The following is a 14,033-nucleotide window of genomic DNA, read 5'->3' on the forward strand; positions in this document are numbered from 1 at the left end:
AGGCAGGTCAGGCCTCCCTCCTCTCGGGCCAGACCTTTCGGCGCGCGACTCCCTCCTTTCCCCCCTCCCCGCTTGTTTTGATAACAAACCCGCGTGAGGAGGGAAGAAGCACGCGCCTTCCGCGCGCAGGTAACAGGCTTTGTGGGCGGGCTTCCTTCCGCGTGGCTCAATCCGAGCGAAGTAAGGGGCGGAGCCTCGGGCCGGGAGCAAAGAGCCAGCAGTGCAAGCGTCAAGATGGCGGCCGTCGCCGAGCAGGACTTGACGACCCTCAGCCTGGAGCAATTGCCCACTGACCCGCTTTTACTCATCCTAAGCTTCCTGGATTACAAAGACCTCATGAGGTGGGGGCACCGCCGGGAACGGGGGGGGAGCTGAGGCAGAGCCGGTGGCATGACTGACCCGCCCCTTACTTTCCCCTGCAGCGACAGCCATTGGAAAAGAAGGGAGGCGAAGGGCGACGGTGTCCTCTTAGGAGAGGCGGAGGGGGGGAGAAGCCAGCTCGGTGGCTCCGTTCTCCCCCCCTCATGGATGGGGATTGGAAGGCTTGGTTTAGGGAGGGGGGGGAGGAGGGAGGGGTGTCTCGAGGGTCTCTGAGCAGGCTGGAAATGGGGATTGGTGACGAAAGAAGGGTGAGGTTTCCTTGAGGTCGAGCGAAAACCGGGGCAAATGGGTTTTCCGTGGGGCAGGAAGCTGGGCAGAGGCCTCGATGTGTGGGGAAAGCATTTCTTTCCGATGTTGCTGGCTGCAGAGCTGAAGGCTTTTCCTCGCCAGGGCATCGAAGAACCTTCCAAGCACCTCCCTTTGCTGATGGACAGGTTTCTTTCACCAGGCTTGCATGTATCAACAGGTGCTTGCATTATTCACTGCGTTAAAACGGGCCTTGCCTTGTGATACGGTATTTAAGGCTTTGCTGAGAAGGAGAAACACAATTAGTAGAATTATTCGTGTGGGGGCTGATGGTTCCCACTGTAGGACGTTAGTTGAATTGACTCAGAACGGGTTTAGTGCCTGTGTCCTGATGTAATTTTCTGCTGATGATCTTAAATGAACCACCTTTTGCAGTGGAAAATATATCAGCTCCTACAGTAGATTGGAGAAAGAAGGAGCTACTTAACCTTTCAAATATTTTTTTTTCTTCTGTGAGATTGCTCACCTCCTCCAAAATAACAGGGAAAGAACGCCTAGTGAAAACAGTGAAAAAAGTGAAAATAAAAGTGAGTTATCTTTCAGTTAGTGTCTAGTCTCAAAGGTGCTTTTTCAACAGGCAACTGGACTTCCTGGTTTTTCTTTGAAGACATTTTGCTTCTCACCCAAGAAGCTTTTTCAGAGCTGAAGAAGCTTCTTGGATGAGAAGTGAAAAGTCTTCAAAGAAAAACCAGAAAGTCCAGTTGCCTCATGAAAAAGCACCTTTGGGACAACAATGACCTGGATGATTGAGACTAGTGTTTATGTCGAGAGAGCAACATCAAACAAAATTGAAAGGGGGGTCCCTCAGTGGTTAAGTTGGCCACTAAATAACAGTGAATTGCATAATGAACATTAAAATTATAGGATAAATGTTTTGACATTTCATCAGATTTTGTTTTGTCAGTCACTTTAAAACTTATGATTAGTTGCTGTGAGCTAATCTGTTAGCAATACCTGTCATAATTTAACTATACATTGTAATCCTGCATCCTCACTTAGCTATAATAGATAATCTCATTCTAAAACTGTAAGAGAAAGTAACATGTTTTGAAACACTTGTGAATGGAAGAACTATAAAATATGACTCTGGCTATCAAACGTTAAAAATACAAAACCATAAGAAGATCAAATAAGAACAAAAAAAAGAACATAAAAGTGGCAACTGAGGAAACCAGTCAATAAGAACACCATAGATTCTCCTACCCTCCCAACCCCCTATGCCAGAAAATAGCTCTTAATAGTTTTCCAAAAAAGCCAGCAGAATTACTGCCTGGTACAAACTGCAATGGTAGTCCATTATTTCTAACTTAATGGCACCACAAAAACAGATTGTTCCTTGAGCGTACAACTTTCAATGTGCTGGCAGAATTTTATATAAAATGTTGAGTTTGACATTCAAAATTATGAATGGAAATTAAGAGTAATATGTTTGCATTATTTATTGAAAACTAAGGAAATAATAAATTTCTAGTAGTGGGAACATTTTCTTTCTTTTTTATTGATTTCCATGTTTCCTTGTCATTAATTCCATCTTTCCAGATCAATGCTGGCAATTTCTTTAAATATTGAATCCTGAAAGCTTCAGAAAAAGAAACTAAGTGATCAAATAAATATATATCTAGAACATCTGCTTTAAATAATTTAATGTGTGGTCATTTAAAAATTGAGTATTAAAGGTATGCATAAAACATGTTAATTTTAATTTCAAACCTGGGAGGTTTTCAGCTTCATTCTCTTCTGTGTAATAAAAATTACCTTAGCATTAGCATTACATTTAATCTGATACCTCTTTGTTGCAGTTGCTGTTTTGTAAGTCGTAGATTAAATCAACTTTCAGTCCATGATCCATTATGGAAGAGGCATTGTAAGAAATACTGGCTTCTTTCTGAGTAAGTGTGGATATTTGATTTTTCATAAAATAAAAATGTCTTATAATTTTTATCCAATCCAAGTTAATAATTGTAATATTGGAAACTGGAAAAACAAGGCTTTGAAATTGCCTCTAGGTGTAACCATCTGAGTTATTTGCTATTTTTATTTCAAATATGAGTAATTATTTATAAATATCTATATACATTTATATCTATTCTTACAAATAGCCATTTGTAGATTGCATGGAGTTTTTGCTCTATTTGATATATTAATTAATGCATTAATTCCTTAAGCTCAGTATGAGTTGTAAGAAGATAAATATGTATATGGAGAGAGAGTGATATTTTAAAATATTGAATTAAGAGTTGAGGTTTTGTTCATTTTCACTTAACTGGAAATGTTTCTAAATATCAATTTGACATGATCAAATGTATTCTTCAGGAATAACTTCTAAAACATTAATTGGTTCTCCTGCAGGTATACTAGAACAGTTTAAATTTGTTAGAGTAGATCACCAGACCAGGTGATTCAGTGTTCAATAGACCTGGGCTGATCTCACTACCACCTTGCTTTAATTAATGGAGTATAGAAAGTTTTGAGTTCAACACATTTAGCAGGCAATAACTATTTCAGGCTCAGATTAAAAGAAATTTCAATTTGAAACAGCTTTTCTAATCTTATCTACAGTGTCAATGTACATAATGTATAAATGTGGCATTTATATTACCATTTGCTGCTTTTAAAATATATGTATATATTTGATTTTTTTAGAGCTGAAAAGTCTCGAAGAAGTAAGAGCTGGAAAGCAATTTTCATAGATATGTATGCTGATTTGGGAACATATATTCAGTATTATGCTACACTTAAAAAAGCCTGGGATGATTTGGAAAAATATTTGTTGCAGCACTGTCCTCGGATGATTAGTTCTTTGAAAGGTATTGTTAATATATATTTGACATTTTGAAAAGCTTTGTACCTTGATTTTTCTTCCCAAATTTTGAAATTAACTTTGCCATTATATATATGAAACTCAATAACAATTATTAGCGAGTGTCATAATTACATAAATTACAACGGGAGCCAGGAATGCCAAGATTGCTGCTGTTAAGCTATGTGGTCAAGTGACATTATATTTTATTACATCATATAGTGACAGAAATCCCAGTCTCAATTGCCATCATAACCCAAGAACTACCTGGAGTTTTTTGGAAGTAAAATTTTTATTTACTTCTGGTTTATAGGAATGTGCAAAGCATTCAAAAGAGAAGCTCTGCAGAGTTCAGGAGAACAAATGAACTGCTTCTCTTCAAATCATTAATGCAAGTCTTTCAATGTAAAGGGAAGTTGCAGTGCACGCACATGAACACAGAGATAGACTAGAAACTTCCATGTGTGCCTTACTCAGGAAGCATCTAATTTAAAATTTTCAATAGAGATGCTCTTTTTGTGTTCCACAGGTTACAAAGTGCCCCATTTACATTCTGAAGATGAACCTAACACAATTATCAGAATTGCTGATTTCTATGGGACTTGCTGAGCAGTTTAGCATTGGGTCTTAGATTGTTGCTTGTTTATATTGTGTGAAATTGTGTGTGAAAACTTGTAACTTATAACAGACAGCGTTCAGGAAGATGATCTGGATGCAGTGGAGGCACAGATTGGTTGCAAATTACCTGATGATTATCGATGTTCATTTCGAATCCATAATGGACAGAAGCTGGTTGTCCCAGGGTGAGAGATTAAAATTCATATTAATTGCTCTTTGGAATTAATTTTATGCACAAGAATTCAAAAATTATGTTAATGTTCTTAAGCATATTTTAATTTTTTTTTATACAAAGGTTGATGGGAAGCATGGCACTCTCCAATCACTATCGCTCTGAAGATTTATTGGACATAGACACAGCAGCTGGGGGTTTTCAGCAGCGACTAGGACTGAAGCAATGCCTTCCCTTAACCTTTTGCATTCACACTGGATTGAGTCAATATATGGCTCTGGAGAGCGTGGAGGGTCGCAATAAGTATGAAATCTTCTACCAATGTCCAGTAAGAAAGATTTGTAAATGTATTTTTAGACAGCAATAATGCTGCTCGCACACTTCATGAAACTGATACATAACCATGGGCATAATTTGACTGTTTCTGTAGAATATTTAAAGTCAGCTGCTTTTTCATCTGATTCCCCCTCCCCTTCCCATCAGTGGCAAAAGGTCACATGAATGTTTTAAGTTGTAACTGGTGGAGAGGAAACAGGTTTGAGAGGATAGCAAGGGCTCTAACCGCTGTCAGAAAAGTGAAAATTAATTAGGCCGTTGAAAAAAAACCCTTTGCATCAAGATCAACAGTCAGAGGAACTGTTAGATGAGAACTGTGAGTAGGAAATCATCAGAAATAAAATACTGCATGATGATTTGGAATAGACTGACAAATCGTAATGTAATGGTATAGTTATTATAGTTTTTACTTAGTGCTGTATATTATTAAGAACATTTACACTTTTGGAAATGTTTGTTTATATGAATAACTTGAAAAATTGGTAGACGATAATGCTCTGCTGATTTTTATAAAAATTGGCATAAGTTTTATCTATAGTAATACATTGTTTGTCAATACAATAAAAATTAAATGTAGCATCTCTTTATTGTGCTAAGATATAAAAATCAATTCTGTCATTTTCGCATCAGATTGTTCGTATATCCCTGATAACACAGGATTTTGCTTAATGGTAGAAGAGTGTTCATTTATCATGTTCTTATATTTTGAATGTATTCAAAATAAATTTCCAGTAACAACTTTTACATTGTGAAAATCACATCTCGTCTGCTTGCCAGTACATCCTGTTTTTAGTTCCCCTAAAAGGAGAAACCTCTCTCTCAGAATTCCTGAAACCAAAACTTTCATTTCCCAAACATATTATAATATAACTTTTCCATCTATATAATACTAAGGTCTTAATTTTTTTCCTTTGTATTTAATTGAATTTTTCATCAGTATTTTAAACTATAAATCTTGGATGTAAAGTTACTTATACAGTAATAGTACAACTCAGTAGCATATTCTAAAAATATTACTGTTCTTTGCTTGTTTTAGGATTGAAATGTCAGTGTAATAGGCTGCATCCTAACAGGATATTGTAATTTGCTTTAAACTAGAATAACAATATTTTAAAAGTTACAAATTTAAAGGGTTTAATTCATGTATTTTTAGTGATTTTTCAAACTATGTTCTTGATAATATAACAAAATTAAATTTTCCAGTTTAGTTTGCTAAATTATTATAAATGTTAGTAGCAAACAATCTATTTGTACAACACACTTTTTTTAAAGAGAGAGTATACAAGACTAAAACTCCATAAAAAGTGACAGAAATCTTATTGCTGTTTATGTAGTATTCGTCTTGCCTTTTAAAAATATTTATTTTAGGATACAAATAACCTTCTTCATTTTATTTGAAGGATCAAATGGCCCGTAATCCATCTGCAATTGATATGTTTATCACAGGTAAATATGTTTTGGAACTCTAATGGAGAAACATTTTCAAGAGGAATAACGGGAAGATGATAATTAGGATGATGAGCAACATGTATATGCTTATTCCCAACAGATGCTCAACATATCTGACATTACTATGTGTCTTTACAGCAGCTTTCCTCCTAGTAAATAAAGTGAGTCAACTATTGGATCAACTACAGATGAGATTATAGTCTAACATAATTGAAACTCATCTGCTTGGAGAAAGTTGATTGGCAGCTATTTAAGCACAGTTTCAGGAAATAAATTATATGGAACAACTATTCTTGGCATGCATTACCTACTCTAAACCTTTGTGCAGGTTATTATAAATCTTTGAAAACTAATTTCCAATCCATCTTTCTACCCCAGTGATGTCTTTTACTGTGATATTCTAGTTCTACATAAAGAGTGAGCTATTCAGTCTTTACTGTTCACTCTGATGTTTATATTCATAAATTATTAATTAATATTGTATCAGCTTAATTAGATACCTAGCTTGTTTATAGTTGCCATCAAATGAGACAATATATTTGTTACAAGGAAGACTTGAGTTTTATCGATTCTATTAAAGATCTAATCAATTGATCCTGGTTTTGTTTTGTTTTTTCTTGTAAACTTGTTTTTCCTTCTTCAACATCTAGGTAATTCCTATTTGGAGTGGTTCACCTCCTATGTTAACAATGTAATAACAGGTGGCTATCCAATCATTCGAGACCAGATTTTCAGGTATTATAAATTTAGTTTTACAGTACAATACTGTTACAATACAGTATACAATATTATATTTTATTGTAATTAAGAAAAAACAACAGAAATTTGTATAAATATGAATATTGATAGTATTTAGGTATAGTAATAATATGTAAATGAGAAAGCAAAGGTTTTGTACTACAGATTACAGAAACAAAGGCTCATAGTCTTGTAAAAAGTATTAATAACATATGCAAAACTATTGAGAGAAATGTTTTACTATATTTTAGAAAACAATTTAACATTCTTTAAATAAAACTACATTTTAAAATGAAAATCCATTTGTTATTTATCTGTAATACAAAAAAAGCAGGCTGTTAGGAAAAATGTTTTCCTAATATACAGGTAATCCTTGATTTACGACCACAATTGAGCCCAAAATTTATGTTGCTAAGTGAGAAATTGATTAAGTGAGTTGTACTCTATTTTATGACTTTTCTTGTCACATTTGTTAATTGGATCACTGCAGTTTTAAATTAATAATATGGTTGTTAAGTGAATCTGGTTTCCCCATTGACTTTGCTTGTCAGAAAGTCACAAAGGGGGATCACATGACCCTGGGACACTGCAGTTGTCATAAATGTGAGTCAGTTGTCAATTGGGATGCTGCAATGGTCATAAGTGTAAAAATGGTCATGTCACTTTTTTCAGTGCTGTTGTAACTTTGAATGGTCACTAAATGAACTGTCATAAATTGACAACTATCTGTATTGTTTTGTGCTAAACAAAAGTTATGCTAAGGTTATGACAGAGGCAGTCATTCTTGGTGGAACCTCCTTTTCTCTGAAATAACTTGCCCTTACCTACCCACCCCCATCCCAAAAAGAATGGTTCCTACTATCATCACTTTCTAGATATTTGTTAAAAGGCTTTCTAGGAGGCCTTTGGAGATTGAATTATCAGCATTAGAAATGGGAGAATGTAATGTTGGCATTAATTACTATATTATTTTTGTTATAAGTCATTGCTGTGATGCTGTTACTCATTAGGTTGGGAGCCCCACTAATTATGCAGGGTTTTCAAAATTGTACAGACAAGATATCGTGTTGTATAGTTTAGGTGATTCTAGAATAGCTTTTGGCTCTCTGAATGGCAGGTATAGCTGCTCTTGGAAACTTGGATTTCCAGTCCTGGTTTCAACTAATATCTTCATGTTATTTATAAGTATTTGTAATGATGAAAAGTAGATGTGAGGAAATAACCATTACAATATTTAGATGTGAGTACAGTAGAAATAGCAGATGTATTAATACAGGTTTGAATAAAGTATAAAATGCACTATTTGAAACATGTAATGTTGGCTTTAATCTTTCAATATTTATTCCTTTACATATCAGATAAGAAAATTTTACTTTTGCATTTGCTAGATACGTTCATGAAAAGGACTGTGTTGCCAAAACAGGAGATATTACTGTTTCAGTTTCCACATCTTTCCTCCCTGAACTCAGCTCTGTGCATCCGCCTCATTACTTCTTCACTTACAGAATCAGGTAAAATTAGTACAATCATATTAATGAATTAATCACATTGTTAACTGCATGTTTAATTATTAAAAACATTTTTAAAAATGTAAAATATTTTTAAGAATAATTGAAAAAATGTGCAAATATTGATTTCTACCACTTGAGAACCCAAACTAAGTTTTTGGATTGTTTTGCAATGTAAAACAGAGATATTGGTCTGAAAACCATTCCAGTTCAGTATTTTTTTCCTGTAATAATCACATGTTGTTTCCACACGTGTCAGGTTGGTTTCCTTAGTGTACAGGTAGTCCTCGACTTGCAACAGTTCATTTAGTGGCTGTTCAAAGTTACAATGGCACCGAGAAAAGTGACTTATACCATTTTTCACAGTTACGACATTTGTAGCATCCCCATGGTCTCACAATCAAAATTTGGACACTTGGTAACGTCCCATTTATGACGGTTGCACTGTCATGTGATCACTTTTTGCGACCTTTTGACAAGCAAATCAATGGGGCAGCCAGATTCACTTAACAACCAGGTTACTAACTTATCAATTGCAGTGATTCATTTAAGAACTGAGGCAAGAAAGCTAATATGGAGCAAAACTCACTTAACAAATGTCTCAAGTGTTGTTCAGAAATACTGGGCTCAATTCTGTTGTTCAGAAATACTGGGCTCAATTGTGGTTGTACTTTTTCTTAAACACTTTACTTGTATTTCCAATACAGTCAAAATGTATTTATCTCCATAGGAAAATGCTTCTTATTGCCTCTTATAATATGTGGTTATGTAATATGGTTCTACATATATCATAGCCATTTATCACAGAATGCTCATGATAGAATACATATGATACCTTCTGGCTAAAAAAATAAGATGCTCAGAAATTTTTATCGTATCACTGAGGAATATGTGATGCTGTATACTGTATGTGAAAAGCAGAATGTCTGCTGTTTACTTTCTTTTTAAAAAAAATCTTATTTCTTTTTAAAATGCCTACTTTTCTCAAATTACATTGCATTCATAAGCTGATATGTAATGTAGATAGCATACATCTTGCTTCCTTTACAAAAATATTTCCACAAGACTAAAAAATGAATATTTCTGGACAATGTATGCTGCTATGCTGTGTAGATGACACATTTCTAAAAGAAATGTTTTGTGTAATTTTTTAGAATTGAGATGTCCAAAGATGCACTTCCAGAAAAGACTTGTCAATTAGACAGCCGTTATTGGAGAATAACAAATGCCAAAGGTGATGTGGAGGAGGTCCAGGGTCCTGGAGTAGTAGGTAAGGGATATTGTTTCAAAATTTTAACTAAATGATTGGTTAATTTGCTTAAAATAATAAAGATGTTTGATTAAATTGGCTGTTTAGTTTAAAGAAAAAAACCACAAGCTGCTGTGCTCAGTCTAGAATTTATTTCACAATAGATGAAGACCTGTACATCCATGTTCAGATTAAATTTCAGTATTCTGATTGTCATAGAGCACTCAGGAGATCTGTAAGAAATGCATGATATCTTACTTGTTTCAAGCCACATTTGTTACAAGCTATTGAATCACATTTTAAAATAATTATTTACTCCTAACATATAATTTGGCCTTAATTTATGTGTACTTGATTCTAAAGTTTTCTTAATCATTTTATTTCTGCAGGAGAATTTCCAATAATTAGTCCTGGTCGAGTCTATGAGTATACTAGTTGTACTACATTTGCTACTACATCAGGATACATGGAAGGATACTATACATTCCATTGTCTATACTACAAAGATAGATTTTTTAATGTTACCATTCCTAGATTTCACATGGTTTGCCCAACATTCAAAGTATCCATCGCACGTATGGTAAGTTGAAACAACTTGGTTTAGGCAATAATTTTTATATATCGTCCCTGAATTCTAGTAGACTTGTATTTTTAAAATAGTATTCTTTTTGCATAAAAATTATCAAAGCAACATCCTTTATGAACAGACTTTTCATTGCTTTCATTAAACTTACGTCCAGCTTCCCTGTTGCATCATAGGATGGTCATAATTGGGTACAATTCGTAGCTTTCAGAATCAAACTGGATGTTCAACAATCTAATTTGCTTTCTGATAGTAAATATGTGTTAAACATGCAGAATGGAGGATCTATTACAATTATTGCAAAAATCCATAAGGGCTACGTAATTTCATTTAAAAGTATAATCCAACAAGATGAATTTTAGATAAATGATTAATATATAATCACAATGATACTTAACATTAGTAGCTGAGAATGAAATATTTTTGACAGGATTGTTTTGGACTACATTTCTACATTTTGACAATAATTTATATTGTATTAATTTAGGTACTCTATAACAGTGTAAATAAAAAAGCAGATCTTGTCTTGATGTGCTTTGTTAAAAAACTTTATTCTCTGAAAATTATTAAGGTAGAGTTCATAAAACATTTAAAAGCATTCTAATACACAATAAAAGATCCTATATAGTATTTTAATAAAAAAAACTGATGTGGATGAATATTTTACTCATTGGTCCTACAAAAATTGAATTAGCTGATTAAGAAACAGAATATTAGATTAGGTTTCATATCCTGTTTTGTCAATAATTCATGTTTGCTTTCTATTTACCTGCATGGCCTGCTTAACAGAATATTGAGTCCCAATTATTTAGGCACTTTACATAATTGAGAAATATTGTACATAACTGAGTAGTCATTTCTAATATATTCAGCAGTTTTGTAAGTTACAATTTGGGATATCTATTAAAATGTTCTATTTAGATTTATTATTTTATAAGTAGAATATGGCAGTAGCGAGAATTTAGTTAAATATTTAGCTAGCCAATTGTGAAAACAAGTTAAAAGTATATGGATGTCACAAAAAGCAAAAATGAGATATTAATATATTAACTTCTTTATGGTTCTGTTGTTGTGTTTTATTGAGATGGTAATATAAGCATTAGAGAGCCAGTTTGGTGTAATGGTTGAAGGCATCAGATTAGAAACCGGGAGACTGTGACTTCTAATTTCACTTAGGCACAAAGCCAGCTGGGGAATCATGAGCCAGTTACTTGCTCTCAGCCCTAAGAAGGAAGCAATAGCAAACAACTTCTGAAAAATCTTGCCAAGAAAACTGAGGGGACTAGTACAGATAGTGGCTAGGAGTCAACACTGACTTGAAGGCACCAAAACTATCATAATTATTGTCATTATTATTAATCCTAGGATGATTCTTTAAAGAAACTGAAAATCTAAATTATGTTGCCTTTCCTGCGTTTAGGAAACCAATCACAATGATTGTGCCATGGATGAGGAGGAAGACTCAACAGATACTGACGAATATGAAGATAGACATAGAATTCTAGGCATTCCGATTCCTTCAGGGCGTTGTCCACGTCAGACCTGATCAGACTTTCAAAACAATGAATGGGGTTCTGCGAATAAATGAGTATATATGTGTGTATGTGTATGTATACACACACATGCATATATAAATATACAAACACACATGCATGTGTGTATGTATGTATATATTAAATACTTGACTGTGGAGTAACTGATATGAATGCTGATAGTGCTTCTGGCTTGTACCTGATCAGGTGTACAAACAAGATTTTCCTTTATTTTTCATTTGTTTTGAAGAAGAGGTAAGATGGAAATTCAGTAGCATGGGAACCTTTATTATTCTGAAAAACTTTACTTTGGGAGTACTTTAGTACTGTATATATAAAAGTTATTTAAATGTAGAATGGTGCTTGGTTTTCTTTTTTATATATATAAAACTGTAATGGCAAACAAAATAGTAGTAATAAGCATGCCATTTTCACAACAGTTTTGTATTGTTACCTCTGATATAAGTGAATGAAATATTTAAAGTATTTATGATCTTTAGGTGGAATTGGGTATTCTTGTATTGTTAAAATTAGGACATATAACAGGAAACTAAAATTATTAGAAAAAACTGTCATGTTTTTAATCCTGCATTCATTCTCATAATATAATAGATCTTCTACAGCCCTTCACTTTGATTGAGCTGCACCAGATTATGAAATGCAAATTGCCTATTACATTTTCTCATTTATTATGTAATAAAAATATGTAAATAGCATTCGTCCTTCAAATACCATTTATCTAATGTGATAAATGATTAGAAATTTGATTTAAAGATAAACCTTTTGTGTTTTCTGAATGATATATGGATTTTTATAATTTCTAAAAACAAACCATTTGAAAAATAGTCATAGCTAAGAATCTGCATCAAGAGTTATTGTAAAGATTTTGGAAAAGTGAAATAGTTGAAACAAGTATTTATATGGTACTTAGTCCCACTGATTTTAGAAAAGCTTTTGCATAAACATACAACAGGACTGAATGTTAAATCCTTAATACTGGGAGATCTGTACAGATCCCAGTTTCAGAGTTGATGTAGATGGAAGTAGTAAATTGCCATAACACAGAATTATACAAGAATTACTGGATGAACACTATTTTTATTTGGGAATAGGAAAAAATTGGTTTCCGAATAAATTGGAAAAGAAATATAGTATAAAAGGAAATGTTTATCATTCACTTCAAAGGAATAATGACATGAGAATGTGTGAGATAAAAATTCATACAGTAATTACAGTAATTTCTACATAATATTTTTTTGTATCAGCTGAATTAATTGTTAGTCATTCTTCTATTTACTGAAGCAAAAACTTCAAGTTAAACTTCAAGACAATGAATCTAAAAGTTTAATGTAAAATGTATTGGGGAAATTGGAGGAAAAAACTGTTTGTACCCTAGACTTCTGGCCCATTTTTTTTCAGGAGGGTTGAAACAAACTTTTAACGGCCAAAGACTTGATGTTTTTGTACAGTAGTAATTACTTAAAATGAATAGGACTATGTCATGCATAGTGATAGAGACAAGATTTGGGTTTTTCCCCCTTCAAATTACATATGACATGCAATTTTATACTTTAAAGTTTTTTAAAACTCTGTTAAGCCTGTTATAAGACTTGTACTATGGTTTCTTTTTGCACTGAAAAAGGAAATCAGAATGCCAAAAATTGGTTTGTATGTACAGGGTTTGGAGTTATTACAGCAGCATATTTTCTATAATGCTGTTCTGTAACTTCTAGTCTAATGCTTCATTTGTATACAAGGCACTTTTAGATTTACTGGGCTTGTACTATTATTGCTAGTATAGGTAAAAATATTAAGACTATGGATTAGGATACTTAAAATCATACACTCAAGTATGTTGCCTTACAAGATGCCATTGTATTGCATCCAACTGAATCTTCTCTTTTGGTGCGAATAGCATTATTAAATACACTACATTTTATTTGATGATGTGCTTCTTACATTGGAGCTTTATGCTTGACATTCCTTGATTAATTTATTACATGTTTTTTTCATTGTTCGCTTCTATGCAATTCCAGGGTTTTACAAAAAAAATGTGGAAATCTGTATAATGAAAACAGGAACAAACTATTTAAAAGGCAGCCTGCATATAACTAGGCCCCAAATTCTCAACAGAACACTAGATCTTAAATGATTTGTGAAAAATGAGATATGATGTCCTACAGCATGGGGACTACAGAAAAGGCCTGTGATATTCCTTAATATTGGGATGGAAAGTCTCCTCCAGGAATGCACAAGTTGAAAAATCTTGATGGGAAATAGTTGGAAGCCAAAGCTACACAGTGTTTTAAGGGTAACAGCCAGAACTCTGAATTGAACCTACAAATAAATTAGCAACTATTG

At 33.6% G+C, this 14,033-nt stretch overlaps 1 protein-coding gene across 2 annotated transcripts; it reads left to right on the forward strand.

Annotated features, from left to right (window-relative positions):
* FBXO3 (F-box protein 3) lies at nucleotides 1-13,611 on the forward strand. 2 transcript variants are annotated; one of them, XM_034417338.3, is made up of 11 exons: nucleotides 1-341; nucleotides 2,487-2,576; nucleotides 3,331-3,494; nucleotides 4,176-4,290; nucleotides 4,401-4,605; nucleotides 6,014-6,059; nucleotides 6,713-6,797; nucleotides 8,189-8,311; nucleotides 9,463-9,578; nucleotides 9,947-10,137; nucleotides 11,561-13,611. In XM_034417338.3, exons 1-11 carry the CDS (start codon nucleotides 235-237, stop codon nucleotides 11,684-11,686), a joined length of 1,368 nt encoding a protein of 455 aa, XP_034273229.2. In that variant the 5' UTR covers nucleotides 1-234; the 3' UTR covers nucleotides 11,687-13,611. The 2 variants fall into 2 exon arrangements, with proteins under 2 accessions (XP_034273229.2, XP_087733557.1); XM_087877431.1 differs by lacking the exon at nucleotides 1-341 and adding an exon at nucleotides 379-847.
* Nucleotides 13,612-14,033: the final 422 nt, after the last annotated feature.

The sequence above is a fragment of the Pantherophis guttatus genome, chromosome 1, assembly GCF_059756535.1.
Source record: "Pantherophis guttatus breed Tessera chromosome 1, ASM5975653v1, whole genome shotgun sequence".
Classification (NCBI taxonomy): Eukaryota; Metazoa; Chordata; class Lepidosauria; order Squamata; family Colubridae; genus Pantherophis; species Pantherophis guttatus.